The sequence below is a fragment of the Mastomys coucha genome, unplaced genomic scaffold (assembly GCF_008632895.1).
Source record: "Mastomys coucha isolate ucsf_1 unplaced genomic scaffold, UCSF_Mcou_1 pScaffold15, whole genome shotgun sequence".
Taxonomy (NCBI): Eukaryota; Metazoa; Chordata; class Mammalia; order Rodentia; family Muridae; genus Mastomys; species Mastomys coucha.
The window spans coordinates 144609533-144634404 of record NW_022196897.1 but is presented as its reverse complement, the minus strand read 5'-3'; the positions used below and the strand labels follow the sequence as shown (position 1 = coordinate 144634404).

The 24872-nt window shown below is 48.0% G+C and overlaps 1 protein-coding gene across 3 annotated transcripts; it reads right to left on the bottom strand.

Annotated features, from left to right (window-relative positions):
- Window positions 1-455: 455 nt before the first annotated feature.
- Actr5 (actin related protein 5) lies at window positions 456-17433 on the bottom strand. Of its 3 annotated transcripts, none has more exons than XM_031372591.1 (9): window positions 16791-17433; window positions 15542-15771; window positions 14043-14212; window positions 10544-10761; window positions 9755-9937; window positions 7085-7204; window positions 6342-6481; window positions 5641-5773; window positions 456-3239 (listed from the first exon to the last, which is right to left on the bottom strand). In XM_031372591.1, exons 1-9 carry the CDS (start codon window positions 17163-17165, stop codon window positions 2982-2984), a joined length of 1827 nt encoding a protein of 608 aa, XP_031228451.1. In that variant the 5' UTR covers window positions 17166-17433; the 3' UTR covers window positions 456-2981. The 3 variants fall into 3 exon arrangements, 2 of the variants coding, with proteins under 2 accessions (XP_031228451.1, XP_031228452.1); XR_004119005.1 differs by having other exon boundaries at window positions 3113-3239; window positions 6342-6390; window positions 16791-17432; XM_031372592.1 differs by lacking the exon at window positions 456-3239 and having other exon boundaries at window positions 5678-5773; window positions 6342-6462; window positions 16791-17432.
- Window positions 17434-24872: the final 7439 nt, after the last annotated feature.

Sequence of the window (24872 nt, the reverse complement as noted above, 5' to 3'; positions counted from 1 at the left end):
AGGCTGGCAAGATCCAGGCAGCCGGACTCAGTCCTCTTGTTGAACAAGGCTGAGAAATAGCTCTCAGATAGTTAGTTACTCTATCTCCATACTTCCAAGGGCTTGAGAGTGTAGCTCAGAGGTGGAGCCTAGCCAGCACGAGGCCCTTGGTTCATTCCTAGCAGTGGGAAACAAAAAGAAACACAAACAAGAATTCTAAAAGGTTCTCCAAGCCAGACAGCAGCCAGAGGGGAAGAAGGTCCCTTCCTCATCTTCTGGAACATTCTGGGGAACCCCACTCTCCTATCTATATTTTAAATTGCCAGATCTACTTACCTTGACTCTTCTAGAAGACAAGTGACTGAAAGTATTAACAGAACAGACAGCAGTGAGCACACTAACACCAAGCAGGCTGGGGTGGAGGCCTTACATCCTTACACGAGTGTGAAGTGCTATAGGATGGGCTGGATTTGGGCTGTAGGCAGCTGAGGATACAGGCCGTCATTGCAGTGTAGCCACCAGGCACTGGCAGAGAGGCAGAACCCTGTGCAAGTGAAACAAAACCTTGGGAAATTAAACTTCCTAGACACACACATGGCCAACAGGTGCTGGGAAAGATGTCAACTCCGTCAACCACCAGGCAAACACTGAAAAGTAAGAACTGATGAAGATGTGGAACCAGAACCTGGGGCCTTCTGGTGGGATGTAAAGATGGCTGCTGCTCTGTAAACAGGTTTCTCAGACACTCAAGTCCAGCTCATACCCCATCCAGCACCCACTGCCGAAGGAGGTCTACAGCGACAAATGTTTATAACAGCCAAGACAGAGGAGCCCTACACGCCCAGCACCACATAGGTAAAGCATGCAACAGCCAGACATGAGTGGTGGCTCATGCCTACAATCCCAGCATTCCAGAGGTAGAGGCAGGACTGCCACAAGCTTCAGGACAACAAGGTTTACATAGTACTAGGCCAGCCAATGGCTGCCGGACCATTCCTAAAAGAAAAAAAAAAGGGGGCAAGGGAGGGGACAAGGGAAAGAGACAGGAGACAATACACACGACTGCTGCTCAGGATGTCTTGCCATCTGTGACACCATGCTAGGTAAAATAGGCCACTCACAGGATAAGCACTGCACGGTCCACGATACTTTTACAGGGCCCATAGACCAGTCACAATGACAGAAGCTGACTGCCTGCCAAGACATGCAGGGCCCATCTCTCCTGCTTCTCACCACACCAGTTCTTGGTGAGCCTTTGCTGATGTCCCCTGGGCTGAGGACAAGTTATGTTCTCTTGTATGGCTTACCAGCTTCCCACCTGGCTTCCTGGCTGTGGTGACAAATTCCAAAGAGCAGGTAGAGGACAGATCAAGATGTTTCTTCTTTCACAGCTCTGTAAGGCAAGGTGCCCTCTGCCCTGCGTAACTCCCAATCGTGGGAGAAATGTCACTGCTCACAAAGGACCAGCCAGAGTCTAAGGCCCACGGTACACGGTGAACACTCTATGAAGGCTACAGGTAGCAAACTCCTGGCTAGCTCTGGGAACGGGCAGGATTCTCTAAGGGCCAACTGGAGGCTGAAGGTAAAAGATCATGACATGCTTCACAGGACACAAAACTAGAGTGCTGGGAGCTCAGCCCCTTCCCTCCCTCAGCTCCTCCTCCGGTGTTGATCACCACCTAAAACCTGAGCATTCCAGCCTACCGCCCCTTGCGCTGTGTAGAGCACCAGGTTCACCTGCACAGGACCCTTCACCACCTGCCTGCCCTCCAAGGCTATCTCATTTAAACGGAAGAAGGAAGGCTGGATGGCCAGTGGTCAGTACCACCTCTTACCCTGGATGGTGCTATGAATACATCTCTCCTATGGAGACTGGTCCATGCCCTTTCTGCCATCCTATCAGTCCTTGGCCCAGCCTAGCACTGCCAATGACTCAATAGGAAATGCCTTAGGAACTCATGGGTCAGCTACCAGGGTCTTCTACCCCGCCTATACACACCGCCCCTTCAGGCCTGCAGTCTCCCAGTCGGAGGAGAAACAGGCTGTGTGGTGGGTGCACCGTGGCAGCATGCAGAGTTCCTTGGCATCTGAACATGCGGCTTCTGTGGTGCCATGAGCTCTGGAGCCACTGGGCTTAGCTCCTGGGTGTGTCTGAGAGTTCACAATCCTACCAACAATCTATAATAGATGGCGTCTGGCAGAGTGTGTGGTGCGTCACTAAGAAGGGTGAGGCAGGAAGCCTGAGTGTGACGCCAGCCTGAGCTGCACTGAGACCCCAGGCCTAAAGCAGCAAAAGCAGAAGAGGGGCAGCTACCTGGTCAAGGCCACACTATAAAGGCCTGGGGGAGGGGCACAGCCAAATGGAAAGGCCCTGGGGTGGCTCTCTGCCATCAGTTCTGCAGAGTGGCCTAAAAAGGGTGCATTACCAACAAACCCACAAAACAGAAGAAAAAAAAATCTCTGGCCAGGTTTCACAGTGTGGGAGCATTCCCAGCAAAGCAACAGTTAAAAGGCTGGGCACAAGCGCCACCTTCCATTCAGGACAGGCACCAGTCAGAGGATGGGGTCAAGGGGTGGGGTGGGTCTTCCCACTGTAGGGACTTCTGCAAGGGCCATGTCCACAAGCAGCACACTCTAGGCAGTCACAGGACAGTGACACACACAGAAGAATAAACACTACATGGATAACTTCAGAGCTTTAAAAACAAAAATACAAAACAACCAAACACCAAAAAAAAAAAAAAAAAAAAAAAACAACAACAACAAAGAAAGGCTTTCTAGTACAAAGAGAAGCACTGCCCCAGCTTGTCCACGGTTCTCAGTGCCAGAGCCCACTGTGTCCTTCACTGAGGTAGATCACCTGCTGTCCTCTGCTGGGCTCCAAGGAGAAATCCAGTCACTAGCCAAACAAGGCTATTAAACCCAGGCAGCAACATGTCCTTGTCCCGAATACTGCCTTCATGGCAAGGGTGAAGCACAAGGGCATCTTGGCATCCCCTCGGCTAGGCCTGATCACCAGTTCCACTTCCGCTAGGGCCGGGGCCTCTCCCGGAAGTCTGGGTCTCTGAGGCACGTGAGGCCTGCTTAGGCAAGCGGATGGGGACGTACGTGTTGGAGGCACAATGCTCCTTGAGGTACTCGCCCCCCTTTTCTTCATAGTCCTTTCTGGTGACCCAGGCTCCACTGTCTTCTAGGTGATCCAAGGCCCAGTCACGGGCACCGTACCACGCATCCAGCACAGGGTTTGAGGCAAGCTGAACCTGGAAAAAGAAGCAGATGCACTCTTAAAAAAGTATCTCCTGAGGACCTGGTGAGATGGCTCAGTGGGTAGGAGCACTGACTGCTCTTCCAAAGGTCCTGAGTTTGGATCCCAGCAACCATATAGTGGCTCACAACCACCCGTAATGAGATCTGACGCCCTCTTCTGGTGTGTCTGAAGACAGCTACAGTGAATTATGCCAGAGTGAGCGGGCTGGAACGAAGGGGGCGCGAGGGAGCAGGGCCGGCAAAGGTTCTGAGTTCAATTCCCAGCAGCCACACATGATAGCTCACGGCCATCTGTACAGCTACACTGTACTCATACACATAAGATAAATAAAATAAATCTTTAAAAAAAAAAAAAGTATCTCCTACCGGGGCTCCAGGCCCAGTCGGGAAGGTTCTGCAGCCTCAGTCACAACCATCTGTCCATCCTCAGAAGCATAGAGAAAGGCCCAGAGATACCTCCATTGTGAGAGCAATCTCTGTCCCCTCTAAAGCTAGGCCAGCATGCACAGTCTCTCAGAAAGAGCACACAGTTGCACAGGCTGTGTATGCATGTGCCTGCATGGGTGTCTGTGTAGCATTTACATGTTTAGTGCCCATGGAGACCAGAAGAAGTGGTGGATCTCCAAGAATCTGACCCACAGACAGTTGTGAGCCGCCATGCAGGTGGTGGGAACAAGTCCAGGTCCTCTGCAGGAGCAGAAAATGCTCTAAACACCAAGCCACCTCTCCAGGCCCTACAATTTATTTCCTATTTTCACTTTAGCTCATTTAAATTGTCTGGGACACGGATAACCAGGTAGAGTGCCTGCACAGCATGTACGTGGCTCTAGGCTTCCACCAGCACCACAAAAATAACAAAGACAGTAAAAACCAGCAAAACAAATGTGATCCGCCCTGTTTGTATCACACTAGAGACTGAGCTCCCAGCCTCAAGTATCCAGACACATGTTGTGCACTGAGCCCCAGCCCAGCCTGAGACAGACAGTGTTTTAAAGTAACTGTAAAATAACAGGACACGAGCTACTGCTGCTGTGACACTCACTGCCATCCCACCAAACTGAAGCAGGAAGCGGGTGGACAGGGTGAGGGGGGCATGAGAAGCAGCGCTCTCACAGCAAGGCTCGCTCTCACAGCAGCGCTCTCACAGCAGCGCTCTCACAGCGAGGCTCGCTCTCACGCTCTCACAGCAGCGCTCTCACGAGGCTCGCTCTCACAGCAGCGCTCTCACAACGAGGCTCGCTCTCACAGCAGCGCTCTCACAGCGAGGCTCGCTCTCACAGCAGCGCTCTCACAGCGAGGCTCGCTCTCACAGCAGCGCTCTTACAACAAGGCTCGCTCTCACAGCAGCGCTCTCACAGCGAGGCTCGCTCTCACAGCAGCGCTCTTACAACGAGGCTCGCTCTCACAGCATCGCAGGTGGCTTCTGGGACTGCCAAGTGGAGAGTGTGACCATTTCAAGAGCCTTTTACCCAACAACTTCCTCCTCAGCCGCCCTGCCAGGTTCAGTAAGGCACAGGCTCACAGTCTGTGATGCCGCTCCTTGGTGTCAACACTGCTGTCCCTCCTCCTCCAGCTGTCTTTCTCCTCAACTCCACTGAGATGTCCTCCAGCTCCCAAGCGCCCTTAAAGGCTGCTGTGAGGGCTGGATCCTTGGTGTCCCCTGCTCTCCCAGGGGTAGCCTTGAGTTCCTAATGGCCTCTTACCTTTTCCCTGAGTGCTAGCCACATCCTGAGACAGTGTGGTTTCCTCCACTTCAAGCCTGTCTATCACTCCTAATCTAGTGAAAAATCTCATCCGCTCCTTTTGAAAATTTTTGAGAATGAGTCTATGTAACTTAGGCTGGCTTGAATTCACTCATTAGTTCAAGCTGACCTTACACTACCTCCCTAAAATGTAAATTTGTCACATGACTTGTGGCTCAGGCTCCCTTCCCTCATAGTCCCACACGACCTAAAGCAACAGCTATGCAGAGAGGAGCCAGAGCATCTTCCTGGTTACTCCAGAAAAACAAGACCCTGTCCAGAGACAAGTAAGCAGTCAGAGAGAAGCATTCACTATGGGAAGACTTAGAGTAAGCAGTCAGAGAGAAGCACTCACTATGGGAAGACTTAGAGCTCTGCCTGCAGGAGTGAGAATCCCTTTGCTGAGGATGCTCTTTGGATTTCAGATTATGCTCAATATTGTCAATTAATAGAACAGCAAAACAATATACAAACAGGATTGCCATCCCACATAAGCTGAATGTGGCTTAAAGACAAGGCCAGAAATGAGCCTCTGCAGTGGATGATGGAATTGCAGAATCCAGTCTTTACATGGTGACTTTGGCAGCCAACACTAATCAAGCAGTCAGTGCCTGCGATGCCAGTCACAGTGTGGGGGGACAGTGGTCAGTACCTGGAAGGAGGACTGGAAAGGCCTCATCTCCAGCAGCTCCTTCTCCACGCGGGCCTTCATGCCTGGGTACATCACATTCCCACCAGTGAGGAAAACGTTCTGGACCAGAGTATCCTGAATGGCCTTTGGGTACCTAGGAGAGACAGGATGCACCAACTTGGCTACTAAACACAATGAACAAAGACCCAGAAAGACAAGCTCTTGGTACAACAGTCAACTCAAATTAAAAGAAACAAAACCAGTATCTTTGTTTTCCATTCACAACTCCACACTACAGGCCATATGTATATACTTCCCCCATAATTAAAAAAAGATTAAATAAAAACCACTAGTCTCGCAGGGTACGTTGTCTACACTTATGATCCCAGCTTCTCTGAAGCTTCAAGTTCAAGGCTGCCGAATACATAGGAGATCCCATCTCAATGACACACAAATAAAGTGATCACTGGTTTTTAGCAATGGCAAGTTTCACAGGAAAGCCAGGAGCCATTTCCTGGCCAGGACTCAAAGGCTAAGTTGGTAGAGCTCACAAATGAAGGCTTGGACCTGTTCTGCCTGCAGGCCTGGGTCAGCGGGCAGACTACCTGCATACAGCTAGCAATGGGGAGAGCTTTCAGATCTGCCGGTTCCCATCAGTCACCTCTCCCATGTAAAACCCAGGGAGAGGCTCTGGAGAGGATGAGGTGGTGTCACCCACTCACCTGTCCAGGACGTAATGGAGGGTCTCTGCAATCCCGGCCTGCTCTTCTCCTATGAGAGACGGTTGGAAAATAATCTCTGGAGCACGGATCCTCTCTGTCCCAACAGACAGCTGATGATACGCTGCCAAGTTAAACACGGGCTTCAAACCCAAGGTTTAAAAGATGTTTTAGACTAAAATGATCATTCGCTCACTGTCAGTTTTCTCAAACCACATCTCCAGCCTAGCTTCCCTATTCAGGCCAGAACCACCCGTCTTAAGCTCTCCTCCTTCAAGACTCCGCCTTCTACCTCTGCTCACAAAGTGACAAATCCCCACACGCTGTGTCGTGCCTGTGCCCCAAGTTGCAGGAGGGGACTCTGAAGTGCAGCAAGTGGCCCCGAGGGACAGACCCTGTCTCTGCTCACCCTGGTGAGCATCCCCTCCTACCAAGAGCTCCGGTTCAGTCAGCTTATCTTCCTGCTACCAGCATAACAAGCAGCAGAGACCCCAGCAAGGATGGTGACACTAGCTAAAACGTAAAGGAAAAACCCGAGAGCCTGTGTGCAGGTCTGGAGACCTCAGTCACTGGCAGTGCTCATATCAGGGGTGGTGCTAGCCCCTCAACCATCCACCAGGGGAAAAGCCCCTGACTGACACTGAGAGCACAACTGGGCTTTCCAAGCTCCCAGAGAATCGGACTGGGCCAGTCACTTCTGCAAACAGCATCAAATGTACTAGTGGTCTTGGTAACAGTAGTCAAACCTGGACTGTGGTGACCGGTGGCTTCTCCACTTCAGGCGTTTCCTCTGAGAACAAAGGCTCGAAATCATTGATGTTCTCCACATCCTCCAGGGTGGGCTCCAGCGGTTCCAGGTCAGGGGTCTGAGGACAGGACAGACAGATAAGCAAACACCAGGGGATCTGATCACCAGCAAACCTCAGCTCTGATCTGACCCTGGAATCGGATGGGGGTCTCATCTCACCCAATGTTCCAAACACCTGTGCAGAAAACTAAACTCTCTTCAAAGCAATTCACATGGAAGGAGGTGGGGACAACATGATTTAACAAAAGACTAACAGAGGACCAGCAAGATGGCTCAAAGGGGAAGAGGGCTTGCCACAAAACTGACAACCTGAGTTCAATTCCTGAAACCTCCATGGTGGAAGAAAAAAGTTAACTGTCAAAATTGTCCTCTGACCTTCATGTTTATGTTCTATAGCATGTATACGTACACATACACACCTTAAAAACAAAAAGAAGGTCAGGTGTGGTGGCACACACCTTTAATCCCAGCACTCAGGAGGCAGAGGCAAGAGGAAGTTTGAAGCCAGTCAGAGCTTCAGAGTGAGACCCTGTCTCAAGAAAGGGAAAAGAGAGAGAGTGGAAGGGACCAAAAGGGGGGGAGTGGAAAGGAAAGATGGGGGAGAGAGAGGAAGAGAGAGAAAGAGAGAGAAAGAGAAAGAGGGAGAGAGAGAGAGAGAATACTACCAAAGTGTTATATCTAGTCTTTACAACATTCTCATGAGAATAAACAACTCGGCACTTCAGGGACCACATTGGAATGCTAGGGAATGCTGGTTCAAACTCCTGGCTAGCTGTATTATTAATTCAGCCTGCAGTCCACAGCCGGGCTTCACACTATTCATTAGTCCCTGCAGCGCCCACACTATTCACTTTATTCTAACTGAATTACACTGTGGCCAACACTAAAAGGCAGAACAGGTTGGTGAATGTCATGGCTAAACTCATCAGGACTGAGAACTGTAGCTCATTCCACCACCAGCAGTCAGCCTCCAACAACAGAATGACTGCTCAAGATTTGGTGACAGATTACTGCATCCAACTTGCTAAACAAAGAGCAACCTGTGTGTGTGTGCGCGTGTGTGCGTGCATACAACCATACACATATGTGGCCAGTGTCTTCCTCTATTGTTTCCAACTTACTTAGACACATAAACAATGTGTGTCTATATCTGTGTGGGGTTGTGTGCATGTGTGGCCATGTGCCCAAGGAGCCCAGAGCCATCAGATTCCTAAAGCTGGAGAGGCAGGTGGTTGTGAGCCACCCAATGTGGATAGCAAACACTGAACTCAGGCCCTCTGGAAGAGCATGCTCTGAAAAGCTGAACCATCTCTTTGGTCCCTCCACCTAACTCTCTGAAGATCTTTCCCTGAACCTGATGCTCACGGGCTCGGCTAGACTGTCTGGCCAGAGAGCATTAAGGATCCTTGTCTTTGCCTCCCTGGGTTAGGATTTCAGGCACATTCCACCATGCCCAATTTTTGCCCAAGTACTGGGGATCCAAACTTAGTACTCACGCTTGAGGAGCCAAAGCCCTTAAAACAAGCTTTGAAATACATGTAAGTCTTCCCAAGGCCACAAAGACCTGGCGTGTCCAAGGCACACACAAGATGCAGAAGTCCCCTGAGGAATGCTGATGAGAGCTCAGCATGTGACTATCCGATGGGAACCTGCACATAACTTGGGGAAAGAAACAAGAAAAGCAGCTCCCCAACTGCCCGGATCCCATCTTCAGCTGCTTATATTTCCTCTGGATTCAAAGCCCCTTGCCTATATCTGACCCTGCAAGTACTTTCACATCTTAAGAACATGTTAATGGATGAATGCACTGAACAGACAATGTAGTTGTACATTGCCCCAGAGGAGTTCTCAACATTGACCACTGTACAACTATTGAAGATTCCTCTGCATCCCACAGTATCAACACTTACCCAGAATTTAATGCCTATATAAGAATAAGCACACACTTCTCATCAGCATACAATAATGCTTTCATTTAGTAAATGGCAGAACTGTATCTACACCTGGGATTATGTAAACCTTTCTCTAGGTACAATGAGGTCATCAGCAGAAAAGGTTTATAAGCCTGCGCTAGAGCAGTCAGTGGAGGCAGGAATGCAGGACTTAGCACTGAGCTATGGAGCTCTAGCTGGGAGCCTGTCTCTAAGAGCAAGTCCACACTGACTCAAACACAGATGTTACATCATGGGGGCACACTACCCTATACCCAGCATCAAATAGCACCAACCCCGACTTTTCCCAGGTACTGTTCCAAAAATACCAGTAATAAAAGAGTTTAAAGCAAGCTAACTCAATGGCTGGAGAGGTAGCTTGAATGGTAGAGTGCTTGTCTAGCAAACATGGAGCCCAGGTTTGACTCCCAGCACCCCATTAGCTGGTCATGGTGGCAGCACACACTGAAAATCCCAGCACTGGGGAGGTAGAAGCAGGAGGATTAGAAGTTCAAGGTCATCATGGCTACATACTATACTCAAGGCCAGTGTAGGCCTTGTATGAAACCCCATCTCACAAAAAAGAAGCTGAAGGCTGAGCAGATAGCTTGGTGAGTAAAGGCACTTGGCACCAAGCCTAAGGGCCCAAGGGGTTTCCCTCCCCAGGCCCCAGTCACCTCTGGCTTGCTGTCCACCACATCCACCTCCAGGTTGGCTTCGGCCTGCAGGATTTTCTGTTTGGCCTGCTCCACTGCCAAGGTGAGCTTCTGTATGTAGGACTGCAGTTCTTCTGGGGAGTCCATGTTCAGCTCTATCAGAGCTTTGTGAAACTGGTCCATCTGTCCTTCCTCTAGGAGCTCCTAAAACCAGAGCAGTCACAAGCCACTCTCAAAGACAGGCAGTGCAGTCACCCTAAGAAGAAGGCAGCTAGAAAGCCAGCAGAAATGCAGACGGGGGCCCTAGTCAGCCCCACCAGACTCCTACCTGTCCTCTTCTCCAACTGTCTGGGCCTGCTAGCATCACACACCGCTTTCAGCACCGTCTAACTAGGCAGAACTAATCTATGGTGACAGACATCAAAGATGCCGCCACCTTGAGTGGGAAGGAGTCATTGAGAGGAGGTGACAGCAACACTGCTCCTCAATCTGGCAGCAGGGACATTACGTGTGTCACTTTGTGACACTCACAGAGATCCACCCTAAGGCCCACCCTAAGATCTGTGCATGCTGCACTTACATGGAAAAGTTCAAAAACAAGAAAATAAATCAATAAATATAAGTTGAGTCCCCAGCTCTCTACAGGCATCTGCTGCTGTGCTTGTTAATCATTGGATTCTGGTGTCGGGACTCCCTAATTCAAGGTGACAGGACAGCCAATGCACATTATGGCCAAGGGAACCAGACAGGAGAACATCCTGGAGGCACCTTGCAGAACAAGGCCAGGGTCCAGCCACAGACAGCACCTGCCTGCACATACAGCAGCCGCTCCAGCCGCTCCTGGTCCAGCTGTAGCTTCTCCTCCCGCCGCCGGGCATTGAGCTCTTGCAGCCGGCGCAGCTGCTGCTGCCGCCGCTCCTGCTTCTCCTCGGCCGTCAGTGTGCTGCCCAGGAGCTTGCTGGAGAATGGGAGCTGCATCTTGTGGACATTGTTCTCATAGTAATCAGGACACTGCCACTTCTGCAATTCTTCAAACAAACAGTTTGTGGGCGTTAGAGAGTGAAAGCCCTGTGTCCATGCCAGTCATGAGCGGATGCACCCAGAACCTCTGAACACACCCAGGCACACACACACCTGCACTGAGGGTCTCCAGACAGAAACCACACAGGAAAGCTGGAACTGCCGGAGCGAAGGAAAGGCTGTCAAACACACCAGCTGACTGCCACAGTCCCTTAAAACTTGTCTGATAACTTCAACTAAAACTAGTACCATCACTGTCTGACCGGCTCCCAGTGTTCACAGGGTTAATATGGGAGACACTTTGACAAAGAAGCACAAAGAAGTCAAGTGCTAACATTGCTACCCTGACCAATACTGAATCTACACAGATGAGGAAAAGCTATGCATTCCTTTCCTGTACTCTCTAGTAACCACCTAAGTAATACAGGCGCAAAGGGGGGAGAAAAAAAAGAAGCCTAGCTGAGCTTGGTGATGCTCACCCTTAACCCCAGGTTAGCTCACAGATCTCTCAGTTCAAGGCAAGCTTGAACTATACAGTGAGCTCCAGGCCAGCCCGAGCATAATGAGAGCCTGCCTCAAAAATAAAAGAAATCCAATAACCTAAAAAGCAGAGAAAAAAGGACAAAAATAAAATAGTAATGGCAAATTCAAACACAAATACACTAACTGCAAACGGTCCAGCACACACAGGATGCTACTGAGGAGCACAAGGCAGGCTGCCGCCCAATGGACAGGGTAAGGAATGTTTATTATAACACCACCACAAGCACATCTTGATGACACTGACAAAGTAGATCAGAGGTAACGGGATGCAAGCAGGGGGTGGTGGCACTGCCCCTAACCTTAGCACTTGAGAAGTGGAGGCAGAAGCATTGAGAGGTCAAGGTTGTCCTCAAATATTCAAGGCTAGTCTGAACCACATGAGACCCTGTTGCTTAATAAATGATAGGAAAATGATGCCAATGTAAACTGTATTCAAAAGAAAGCTGGGAGACTTGTTAAAAATGTTATTTTGAGACAGATCTCACTACGGATACCTGGCTAGCCTGGAATTTACTAATAGACCAGGCTGGCCTCAAACTCAGAGACCCACCTGCCTCTGCTTCCCTGGTGCTATGATTAAAGGTGTGTCTAAAATAAAAATAAAAGAAATAAAATGAAATACACTACGCAATGACAAAAAGTCAGCTGACAGGAAGCTGTGACCATGTTACATATGTAACTAACAAGACAAAGCCGGAAACTGACAGCACACGCCAACAGACCTGGGCTGGGAACACAGTTCAGAAACAGAAGTGCTTGCCTTGCCAATGTCTGGTCCTCAGTGACAGAACAGAGGAGAAATGCCGGTGTCACCACCACTCCCAGCCACAGCCACACACTTCTCCCAATCATCAGCAGAACTAGTAGAAGGCGGTGATCAAGTGTTGGCCACCATCACCACCAGACACCAAAGGACACCTGAACACTAGAGCCACGAGAGCACAGCGCACGCTCTTCAGGTCATGCAATACTGCACACTCTTCAGGTCACGCAATAAACAAGTTTTGCAAACATCAAAGTTCTTTCACTATAATAGACTAAACCAAAGATAAATCACAGAATCACACAAAGAAGCAGGCTTGAAGAAATTAGAAAATATTTGTAAATTCAATAACAACAAAAATGTATCAAAACCCATGGGATGCAGACACAGCAGCAGCACTGGAAAGGGAAACTCACAGAATCAAATGCTGGTTGGTTTGTTTACTTATTCTGTACAGGAGTGTTTTGCCTGCATTTGTACAGGCACCACATGCATGTAATGTTCATGAAAGCCACAAGAGGGCATCAGCTCCCCTGGATCTGGGATTACATATGTTTGTGAGCTAAGATTACACAAACAAAAGCAAAAAAAAGCATATCAAGAAAAGGGGGGCTGGAGAGATGGCTCAGTGGTTAAGAGGACTAACTCTTCCAGAGGTTCTGAGTTCAAACCCCAGCAACCACATGGTGGCTCACAACCATCTGTAACGAGATCTGATGCCCTCTTCTTGCTGGGCAGTGGTAGATTTCTGAGTTCAAGGCCAGCCTGGTCTACAGAGTGAGTTCCAAGACAGCCAGTGCTACACAGAGAAACCCTGTCTCAAAAACAAAACAAAAAACCAAAAAAAAAGAAAGAAAGAAAAGGGAGCCCACACCCACAAATTTTCTTTCCATGTCTATCTCCCCAGCTTCTTTGTACCGAAAAAAGGCAGATAGTAAATTTTATGTCCTATGGGGTTTTTTTTAACCACAATTAGGACTAGGCTTCATTTGTTTTTGTTTTGTTTTGTTTTGTTGCTTTTTTTGTTTGTGTTGGGTTTTATGTATGCCTGTGTGATTTTTTTATTTTTTTATTTTTTTATTTTTTGTCTTTTTAAACATTTACTGTGTATGTATATTTAAGGGCACTTAATGTGTACATGCCCGATGCCCACTGAAACCAGAAGAGGGCAGCAGATCCCCAAAACTGGAATCAGGGATGGTAGTGAGCCAATATTGGGTGCTCCAAACTGAACTCAGGACCTCTGCAAAAGCAGCAAGTGCTCTGACCCGTCCTTCCACCTGCCAGGTTTCTTTCTTTGAAACAAGAGTCTCATACACTCTTTTCAGGCTTTGAACTCACTGTGACACAAATTTAACCCTGCATATCTGATCCTCCTACCTCTACCCTGGGCAAGCCATGCACACCTTTAATCCCAGCACTTGGGAAGCAGAGGCAGGTGAATCTTTGTGAGTTTGAGGCTAGCCTGGTCTACAGGGTTGAGTTCCAGGACAGCCAGGGATATACAAAGAAACCTGTCTCAGAAAAAACAAACAAACAAACAAACAAACAAACAAACAAATAAACCAGAAGTTTGAGATACTTAGAGGCTAAGGCAGGAAGATGCCTGGGCTATATAAGGAGACTCTGACTTAAAAATAAAAGTTCAGATACATGGAAGACTGAGAGGGACTCTGACATCATTCTAAGGATGTGAGGTAAAGCAATTTCAACTGGTCTCAAACTCTTTTTCTGGCTTTTTGAGACAGGGTTTCTTTGTGTAGCCCTAGCTGTCCTGAAACACTGCACTCCATGGAGGCAAATTATAAAAGCTATGTTGTGTGATGGCACCCTACTTACGACAATCAGCTTACTTAATAATCTCACCAAGTAGACACCCAAAGGGGAGGTGGACACCGAGCAAGCAGACGTCACCCTGATAACACTGTAGAGTCCTCTAAGCTCAACAGAGCTGGAAAACTGAAGTAAGTCCCACTGCATCACCTGCCCCGTAGTCCTCCGCAATGTAGCTATGCTCCTGCAGGATCTCCTCCATGCGGCTGAGCGTGATGGCTGCAAGGTGCCCTGGATACTTCAGCTGGAGAAGCCGCTGCAGGTAGCCAGCTGCCTGACTTCCTCCGAGATTGATGCGCTTGCAGTTTTTGGCATCAAGCCTACACGAAAGTAGTAAAAAAACAACACTGAGATTCTGTGCAGCATAAAAGACAAAATGTAGACCATCTTGGGAAAGGAGGAGAATTTAATTCAGACAAAGGGGAGGACTAGTGGAGGGTGAGGACAATTAAAACTCTACATCAGGGAGATTCCTTTGTGCAACCTCTTACCTAACACCAGAATTTCTACTGCATATCCCGACACGTGGCCCTTTAACTTCTACCAAAGAAAAGTGGTTTATGCCAGTAGTGGCACATGCCTTTAATCTCACCACTTAGGAGGCAGACACAGGCAGAGGCCAGCCTGGTCTAAAGAGTGAATTTCAGGGCTATGTAAAGACCCTGTCACAATTCAAAAAACAAAACAAAAAACAGTTCAATAGGATGTCTAGGTGTCATGTGACAAGTGTGTACATCTGGGGGCTCCTGGGATCAAGTAGCCTAGAAATAATAATTTAAAGAAAAAAATGGTCAAGCATGACAATCCCAAGGCTCTTTGCTCTGGGCCGTAAGAGTCTGATTTCACAAGCTTCCTGAAAACTACTTCTCTTCACAGTTAGACAAATAACACATACATGCTGGCTAGGCAAGGGACTAGAGTTTCATCTTCATAGGGCTGCAAACCCAAGCGTCTAGCTCTAGAACCGCAGCTCACTGCCTGTGGCACACAGCCCTTCAGGCAATGTGGGGAACCTTTAAGGGCACAATGCTAGCCAGCTTCATCACACAAGAAAAAAAGACAAAACTAAACAGACTACAACTATCTCTGCCTTTTATTCTAATAAACAGTTCCAGAATTGCCTAGTATGTGTTAGGCAATATAACCAAAAATAAAGGTATGGTAAATATGAATTAAAGAGCTTGAAGTGTAAGGTTTTTTTGTTTTTTGTTTCGGCAAAAATTCTTAATTAAAAACTAACTCCAGAATACTAAGATGGTCTAAATTAAATGATTCAATTAAGAGAGAAAGAGAGATGGCGCAGCAGTCAAGGCACTTGCTGTTGAGCCTTTAGACTTTTGAATTCAATCCCTGAGACCCACATGGTGCAAACAGAGAACCAATGCCCTTATACTGTCCTCTGACTTCCAGACGCCTACCAAGGGCTCTCAAGTCCAGACAGACAGACAATCACTCTCAAGTCAGACACACACACACATATAAAGTTTTTAAAGAGAGGAATAAGTATCATCAAATAACTTACTCCAACCATGTTTACTGAATATCTACTATGGACAGATACCATGTTAACTATTCCCCCATTTACAGTCCGTGTTTCCAGGAAGTCCTAAAACGATGCTTCTCCAACACAAGGCCACAAGACAGCTCACCTTCCTTCCAAGACAGGTAAAATGTGTGTGCACTGGTAGCCAGATGAGATGATGAGGCCACTGGAAAGGGCGTTCTTGGGCATGTTGTGGTAGAAACTGAAGAGGCTGTCTATCCCATAGGCGACCTTCGGGATCCTGTAGCACTCAAAAAGCAGCTCCGACATCATTTGGCGGGAGTAGAGAGGGTTGCACACGGCTTCTGTCAGGACTACGGGGTGGTCAACGCAGCCCTGTTTGGAAAGACACCCACGAACGGACAAATGGAAGCATGCATGAAATGGAAAAATAACCCCAAATCCTTACTGCTGGGCTGAATTTACTTTTGACCTCTAATTAAAAAACACGGGGGGCGGGGATGGAAGGGGGACACACTCAGGACCACACATGAGGACTAGAGAGAACACATTAGAACCCACGTCTGTTTCCCAGCACCTAACCTCTGACTCCAGACACAGAAGATCGCTGGCCTAAAGCACCTACACTTTTGTACACAAACACTCTCACACATATAACTTTGAAATAATACATCTTTAAAAAGATGCTCACAAGCCATTTTAAAGAATACATTTCATCTCTACTGGAGGTTATTTTGGAAAGCCAAAATAACATGGTCAATTTAAACTTTTTGTAAAAGTTTATGTCTGTGTCTGTTTTTTGGTTTGGTTTTGTTTTGTTGGGGGGGGGGGTTGAGACAGGGTTTCTCTGTGTAGCCCTGGCTGTCCTGGAACTCTGTAGACCAGGCTGGCCCTCGAACTCAGAAATCCACCTGCCTCTGCCTCCCAAGTGCTAGGATTTAAGGCATGCACCACCACTGCCCGGCATGTTTTGTTTTTTTAAGATAAGGTTTCTCTGTGTAGCCCTGGCTGTCCTGGAACTCACTCTGTAGACCACGCTGGCCTTGAACTCACATAAATTTGCCTGCTTCGGCACACGGAGTGCCTGGATTAACGAGCCGTGAAACCACGCCCGGCTCATTTCAAGTTTATTTAAGTCAAGCTTTAGCTAAACTGTTAACTAATAAACCATGTTGGTTTTATTTCAATATACTTCCAGGATCGGATTGGGTGCTTGTAAAACTAATCTCATTTGGATTGTTGCACACTGTGTCTAGGACAGCCCATCCTCTGGAAGATAAAGACATCGTGGCGCACCCTTAGCTCCTAGCCCAAGGCCGATACACACGTGTTCAGTACTTGACAGCCTGGCGTGACCGCTGAAACCGAGTGCGCCCCGCCCAGCCGACCCTCACCTGCGAGGAGACGCCGAGGTGCTGGAAGCTGTAGTCCAGCAGCAGTTCCTGCAGTTCCAGGTTGACAGGCACGTTGCGGTCGAAGGGCGAGCGCAGCATCCAGCGCAGAGGCTCCAGGCTTCCCAGCGCGTTGCCCACCTGCGGCCCCGGTCCGCCGCGCGCCCCGCCACGGCCGCGGGCACACACGGCGCGGAACTGCAGGCGCGGCTCCGGACCCGGGTCCGGCCCGGGGCACGCCCACCCGGCCCGAGCCTGGAACGACCCGTTGTCCAGCACCAGAGGTACCGGCTGCGAGCCGAAGGCCACTGGCCCGGCTTCCAGCACCGGATCCGGAGCGGAGCGGGCATCTCGGAACCGGAACACGTTGGCCTCCATCTTGGCTAGCGCCGGCCCCGCCCCGACGCCGAGTGCGTCACGAAGCCCGGGCAGCGTGTGAATCTCTGGGCCCCGAAGCGTCCGGAAGTCTCCTCCTTACGGGAGGACTCGCTGGTTTCTGCCTCTGATTCGCTCCTGGCGCTCCAGAACCTTCTGCGGCTTTCTATTCCCCGCTGACCCAGGCCTAAAGTCCAACCGCAGCTCTAGCTGGTCCTCAACGTCTCCGTGGGACCACGCCTCTTCCCGCTAACTGGCTAGCCAGGAGCCCCGCCCCCAGCTCTGAACGTGGGGCGTAACCACGCCCCTCGCTCTAACTGGGGGGGGGGGAGGCTCCACCCACACTGGGCTGGACTCCGCCCCTCCCTGTCCCCTTACCCTCCCTTGGTCTCTGCATCCCCTTGCAGATCTAGCCCTTAGTTTTGTGATCATATTAAGCTAATCTCTTTCCCCTTTGACTCGTCTTTTTCTATTCATTTATTTATTAATGCGTGATGGGTGTGGGAGCGTGCCAAGATACATGCATGAAAGTCTGTTCTCTTCACCCAATAAGTTCCAGGGATGGAACTCAGGGCCCTCAAGGGCCCAGTCAAACTCCAAACTCTGGGGTACTACTAACTTCAGTTTCTAGGCGTGGCAGCCAACAATGAATATTTAATGACCCTGTAAAAAATTCATCAAACTGTCTACTTAAGATTGCATAGATCAGCCAGGCAGTGGAGGTGCTCGCCTTTAATGCCAGAACTTGGGAGGCAAAGGCAGGCTGATTTCTGAGTTTGAGGCCAGCCTGGTCTACAGAGTGAGTTCCAGGACAGCCAGGGCTATACAGAGGAAACCCTGTTTCAAAAAACCAAAAAAGAGAAAAAAATTGCATATTTCAGTATGCATTATTACTGAACAAAGTCTACAATTCAACTCCCTCTCAGGAAAATCTCAAATACTGAGAAATTGACTGTTAATTATTGACTGATGTGATTATATATATATATGTGTGTGTGTGTGTGTGTGTGTGTGTGTGTGTGTATTCCCCTTCCTTTTTCTGACCTAACTCTCTAATGTGGTCATCTTATTAGATATAACCATGTTACCAAGTTCTGGCAAGTAGGGTGAGCGTGGAGTAGTTTGATGTGCCCAACTACTAGTTTTAACAGAAAAGCACTAGGCATGCTCATTGCCTCTGCTCCTCTTTCTGCAAGTTAAGGGGATCCCATTGCCAAGGACCCTGTAGCTGTGCTTTTTGCTAACCGAACCCCAAACTCTCCACTAATTGTTTAGCCATCCCTCAATTATTTCACTCTTATAAAAACAGTTTCAGGTGGGGCAGGGTTGTTGGTGCACATCTGTAATCCCTGGGGAGGTAAGGGTTACAGGTTAGCCTTTCCAGGCCAGCCTCATGTGTCTGATGAGTTCAAAGCCAGCCTCAGCTACATAATGCTCAAACAAACAAACAAACAAAAACGTTAACTATACCACCATAAGTGGCATGGTATTGTTTCTGCTTGCAGACGCCCCAGCCTGGTAGGAGCCCCTGCAGCTACAGCACATCTGTCATCCTGAATTCTTGCATTTCCATCACTTACTTCTCATTGCATGATGGCCCCATCTTCTGTCTCATGTGGTTTCTCCTAATTACACCCTCTATTACGCCCTTTATTTCTAAACTTGGGTTTTTTTCAGGGGAGTTGCTTTGATTGTTGTAGGTTTTATGAGGAATTGGGGGGGTGGTTTTCCATTTTTTGTTTGTTTGTTTTTAATCATCTCTTTGTATCTCACGCTGGCCTCCAACTCCCAGCCATCCTCCTGTTCCAGCCTCTTATGTTTTACTCCTTGTTTTGGAGTGCATTCTGTAAAAGCTTCTGGGATACAGGAGAGGATATAGGAGGCAATTTTTTGAGACTGGATCAAGTCTTCATTTTATCCTTTGCCTGATTCAACATTTGACTGAATTCCTGCCAGGAAGGCCCTATCCTCAAGCAAGTACTTACGCCACGACAGCTCTAGTTTTCAGTTTTCTTGATTGCTGTATTTTCTTCCTTCTTTCTTTCTTCTTTTAAGCTTTAACACCACACTTTAAAGGATGGCTTATTTATATGATGTTTTAAAAAACTGGTGGCAAGCCGGGTGGTGGTGGCACATGCTTTTAATCCCAGCACTTGGGAGGCAAAGGCAGACAGATTTCTGAGTTTGAGGCCAGCTTGGTCTACAGAGTGAGTTCCAGGACAGCCAGGGCTACACAGACAAACTCTGTCTCGAAAACCAAAAACAAAAAAGAAGAAGAAGAAGAAACTGGTGGCAGTCCACTGTGGTGGCGCATGCCTGCCATCCCAGCACCTGGAATGTGGGGGCAAAAGAATCTAGATCTTACAGTTCATGGCCAACCTGGGCTACACAGTGAGATGAAGTCTAGCCAGGTTATCTGAGATCCTGTCTCTGCCAATTTTTTTTTTTTTGCATTTTTTTTTAAAAAAAAAAGGTAAGTAAACAAAGGACCAGCAAGATGGTGAGCAGTTAAAGACACTGACACCCTCACAACCCAAGTTCAATCACAGGTCCCACAGGGAAAGGAACTGACTCCTGCAAGTTGTCATCTGACATCCACATGTATACCATGGTGCGTGCGTGCACACGCGCGCGCGCGCGCACACACACACACACACACACACACACACACACACACACGAAAGAAACTTGAAGTTACTTTACCCTGCTGAAACCCAGGTTTTAGTTTGCTCCATCCTTGGGCCATAGTTCATGCTCCCCAATTTCCAGGAAGAGCACCCATTGCTTTTACACCCAGAGGTGCCTGCAGGTTGGACTGTTATCAGTTCAAATTCCCCTGGGCCTTACTTCTGCTTCCTTACTGAGAACCTCCCTTGGTTCCCTTGGTTGGAATGGTCATTCCCTTTCCTGCCCAGAGTCTCCCAGTTTTCCTACCAGATGTGTCTGCAAAAACCTCTTCTCCCAGAATCCTTCAGGCCCTTTTGCCATCAGTGGTTCTCAACTTTCCTAATGTTCCAACCCTTTAATACAAATCCTTAGCCAGGCAGTGGTGGCGTATGCCTTTAATCCCAGCACTTGGGAGGCAGAGGCACATGGATTTCTGAGTTCTGGTCTACGGAGTGAGTTCCAGGACAGCCAGGGCTATACAGAGAAACCCTGTCTAGAAAAACCAATAAATAAATAAATAAATAAATAAAATCCTTACGTTGTAGTGACCCCCAATCATAAAATTATTCCTGTTGCTACTTTGTAATTTTGCTACTGTTAAGAATTGAAATATAAATATCTGATATTCAAACCCTGTGAAAGGGACATTTCACATGACCCACAGGTTGAGAACCCCTGCCTTACGGAGTCCTTCCACAAAGGCAGAACTCCAAGATTCTGTGCCAGCACTGCTGTGATGGTTTATATATGCTCGGACCAGGGAGTGGCAGGATTAGAAGGTGTGGCCCTGTTGGAGTAGGTGTGTCACTGTGGGTGTGGGTTATAAGACTCTCATTCTAGCTGCCTGGAAGTTAGTATTCTGCTAGAAGCCTTCAAATGAAGGTGTAGAATTCTTAGCTCCTCCTGCACCTTGCCTGCCTGGATGCTGCCATATTTCTACCTTGATGACAATGGAGCGAACCTCTGAACCTGTAAGCCAGCCCCAATTAATTGTTGTCTTTATAAGAGTTGCCTTGATCATGGTGTCTATTGATAGCAGTAAAACTCTAAGACACCACTGTCCTGGCAGACAGATTTTTTTTTTTTTTTTTTTTTTTTTTTTTTTTTTTTTTTTTTTTTTTTTTTTTTTAGTTTATATTGATTGTTCGGAGCCCCAAGCCAACATGATTTGGTATTGTATGGCAGGGACTTAAGTTTAACAGCTTTTTATGTTTTTCTAAATAGCCCTTCTTCCCAGGACCAGCCACAGCTCTATGTTCTAGAGCAAATATGCCATCAGGGGCCATATTGATTTTAGAATGTCCCCACTCCACACCTTCCTTTCCTGGTGCTTCTTCCCTGAGAACTGTTTCTCTGCCAGGAGGCTCCCCACTACCCCATAAAAATCAACAACGTGGTCACACTGGCAGAATTCCTAGCCAAAAGCCAGGTCAGGGTATACGCTCCAGCTGTGGGAGATGTGGTCATCCATCTTGGTTGGGAGATCAGCAGTACATTCAAAGCTTAGACAGCGGGTGCCACTCCTTATAGCCTATCATTCTAGAATCTTCCCTAAAGCTTCTCAACTTCTAGTGTTAGAAGCAAGCCCCTAAATTACCACCTTATACATTAGCACCTTCCCTAACTTTTTCTCCTTTAGTACCTACACTCAGAAAGCCCCTCATCTAAAGTCTCCAGAGTGAGGGGTTTCCTTTGGTCTGTGGGCTGCTGTTAGATCTCCTAGCCCAGCTTCTCCCATGGTCAGTAGCTAGTGCTAATAGAAGCTACTGGGGGTAGCTTGGGGCCAAATGATCTGGTTCTCATTTTAGTCTCTGGGGCCTGTGCCAAGGCCTCTGTAACAAACGACACTGGAGCCTGGGGACATTCTGCTAGGCACGGCTACCAAGCACACTTTGGCTCCTTACCGTCATGTCAGTGCCTGTGCTGTGTGTCTAACAGCTTTCTGGAACCACAGGAACATTTTGAGAGCATTATAGGCTGGATGTGCCGGGTAACTACCACTACATCCCTGAACCTACAGCTGGTAAAGGTTCAACAATGCTAATTCATAACCTCTGCTCCCCAAATAGGCTCATTGTGGAACCTCTGTAGCTTCCTGAGGGAACTGAGCTCTAAGTTCCCACAGGAGTATACCCGTCCTGTGAGCTGATCTTCATTTTCTGTCCCTTACTTCTCTGCTGTGGCTCAAGTGATCCTAGTATTGGCTCACAAATGTGCTGCCCCACTCAAAGGCTTCCCGTGAGAGCCCTGTGTGCTGTGTTGCAGGGAAACACCAACTGCAGGCAGCCAAGCTCCCTGTGCACTGGAGTTGCCCTTCTGTTTTGTTTTCTGCGTGCTCTTGAGAACCATCTGCAGAGATACCACCCCCTGTCCCAGACAGAGAGCACTTGCTTGCTTCTCGGCTCCTTGAGGAGCTGCTTGGGTCTCCTGGGACGAAGAAACAAACAAGAGGGCATTCGTTCAGAGAAAAGAAACAAAGTCTTTCCGTTTCTTCCTTGAAAGCTGTTCTTCAGTTCCAGTTCATCAGCCTGTTTTAATTCTACCTCTCAGGCTACCTCTCACCTATCTCGACTCTTCCCCTGCCTAATCTTTAAATATTGATATTACTCCAGAGCCCTGCCCTAGAATTTTTTTTCTCCCACATTTTTCACTGGCTGACCACATGTTTGTTTTCCTGTGATTTTGCCCTTTCAATGTGTTGGTAATCTTTTTGGAAACATATGGATCTATCTTTTATAAGACACATTCAGGCAAATTCTGCGTATGAGATCCCTGTTAGTGAAGATACAGTAGGGAGCTAAGCAGAGAATATCTGCCCTGGGAGTTTACTATGCTTAAAGATTGTCACTGTGAACCAGGTGTGGTGACATACATCTGTAATCCCAGCGTTCCAAGATGTGGAAGAACAGGGAGTTTAAAGCTAGCATTGGGGCCTGGGCAGTGGTGGTGCATGCCTTTAATCCCAGCACTTGGGAGACAGAGGCAGGCTGATTTCTGAGTTTGAGGCTAGCCTGGTCTACAGAGTGAGTTCCAGGACAGTCAGGGTTATACAGAGAAACCCTGTCTCAAAAACAAAAACAAAAACAAAACAAAACACAACAACAAGAAAAAAAAGCTAGCATTAGCTACAAGCAAGTTTAAGCCAGCCTGGACTAGGTGAAATTCTAAATACTAAACAAATCAGGTAACCCTATCACTGAGGAGGCAAAAGTAGGGGATTTCTGTGAGTTCAAAGCCAGCCTGGCCTGTATAATGAATTCCAGGCTAGCTGGGGCTACATAGTGAGACCATGTCAAAACAAAACAAAACAAAACAAAACAGGACAGTTGCTCTGGACACATTTATCCTCTCCCTTCCTTTCCTCTCATCCATCAATCTAAACACTAATCATTTCACTGGCTCATTTACCTATCTGTCCATTTTTCCTTCCACTCACTCATCTACCTATCCATTTGCTCATTCATCCAACCACTGACAGCATCCACCCACTGTCCATCTGTCCATCCATCAATCCATCCATCAATCCATCCATCCATCCATCCATCCATCCATCCATCCATCCATCCATATATCCACCAGCCCATTGCCTCAGCCTTCCTCACATCAGTGGTCCCAATGGCCCATCAGGAAGAGGGGAAGATAGAGGTGGTTATTATCATTATCTCTGAACTTATATGTGGGGTAGGGGAGAAGTCTCTATAGTACTTGTCATTTGACCCTGCCTCTTCCAGCCTGACCCGTGTCTCTGAGTAGATATCTCAGGGGAGTGCAATGCTACTGTGTTAGATTAAAACCTTGGGTTTTTTTCTCTGCTTTTTTTTTCTACTTATTCTCTCCATTAATTGATTAAAAGCCTTGTAAATAAATGCCTTGCCTTAGATTTCCACAAAAGGAAACCCTGAGATAGAAGACTCCAGTGCACTCTATTTGTTTAGGAGGTGATCCCAGGCAGTATAGGGAGGGAGCAGGGACAGAGGGAGTCAGAGAAAACTTGTCTGATGAGCCAGCAGACCCCTCTGCAGCATCCTGTGGGACAGGCCTCAAACCACTCCATCAGAGGGCCAGAGACAGGAATCACTAACTGGCTCAGTGTTGGGGATAACTCTCTAACTCCATATTGTGTCTGAGCATACCCTAGGAAGCCTTCAGGGTGGTAAGCCTGGAGTTCAGGGACTGGGTGGCATCGGAGTTCTAAGTATGCACTTAGAAGTTCCAGTGAACTTGGGTACATCCAGGAGAGGAAGGGGTGACGTTGACCGTTGTTGCAGAGACCATATCTGTCTGGTTCACTGCTGTACTCTGGGGATAACTGTAGTGGGTGCTCCATTGTCACTAAGTGGTTCCCTGGCATCCCTGAAGCAGGTGTGCGGCCCAAGCAAATTCCTTTCCTGTGCCCACCCTCCCCACTTCCCTCCCTAGCACCACTCACCCCCTTTACACACGCCCAGTTTCTGCCATGTTTCACCCCACCCCATAGAGCTGGGTCCTCAGCATTGTAGAGTATCTTTTTGGGTGGCTCCTGATGGAGGCCCACGTCTCTTGTCCCCTTTGAGAGCGGGTAGAGGCATGCACTGCATCACTGTGGAGTCCCTGGTTGACTGTCAGAAAAGTTCAAGCCAGATCTCTAGAGCTCTTCCTCCTCTCCCAGGCTTTACCTTACACCCAGGGCTGGGAATATAGCATGAGGCCTTTACCTTACACCCAGGGCTGGGAATATAGCATGAGGCCAAAGTAAAACACTGACCTCAGGAGCAAAACTGAAAAAGGATGTCAAAAAATGCAAGAAGCAAGTTACATGATTTTTCTTTAAATTGATATTTCTGTTTGTTTTGCTGTTTTGTTTAATTTTTGGTTTTGGTTTTTTTGTCTGTTTGTTTTGAGGTAGAATCTTCCTCTGTAGGCCATGCTGGCCTGGAACTTGAAATATTCCTGTCTCTGCCTCCTAAATGGTAGGATCACAGATGTGTATCACTATTCCTGAGTTTGGGGTCAGACGGAGTTAGCATCAAGTATCTTCCCTTATCAATTTCCACCTTATTTTTG

Bases quoted from the DNA above. Each gene is read 5' to 3' on its own strand.
- Actr5 (XM_031372591.1), bottom strand. From the start codon at position 17,165: ATGGAGGCCAACGTGTTCCGGTTCCGAGATGCCCGCTCCGCTCCGGAT. The intron at 15,772-16,790 runs GTGAGGGTCGGC...CTTTCCAAACAG, and splicing joins ACCTCGGCGTCTCCTCGCAG to GGCTGCGTTGACCACCCCGT. The intron at 14,213-15,541 runs GTGAGCTGTCTT...ACTTTCGTGTAG, and splicing joins TTACCTGTCTTGGAAGGAAG to GCTTGATGCCAAAAACTGCA.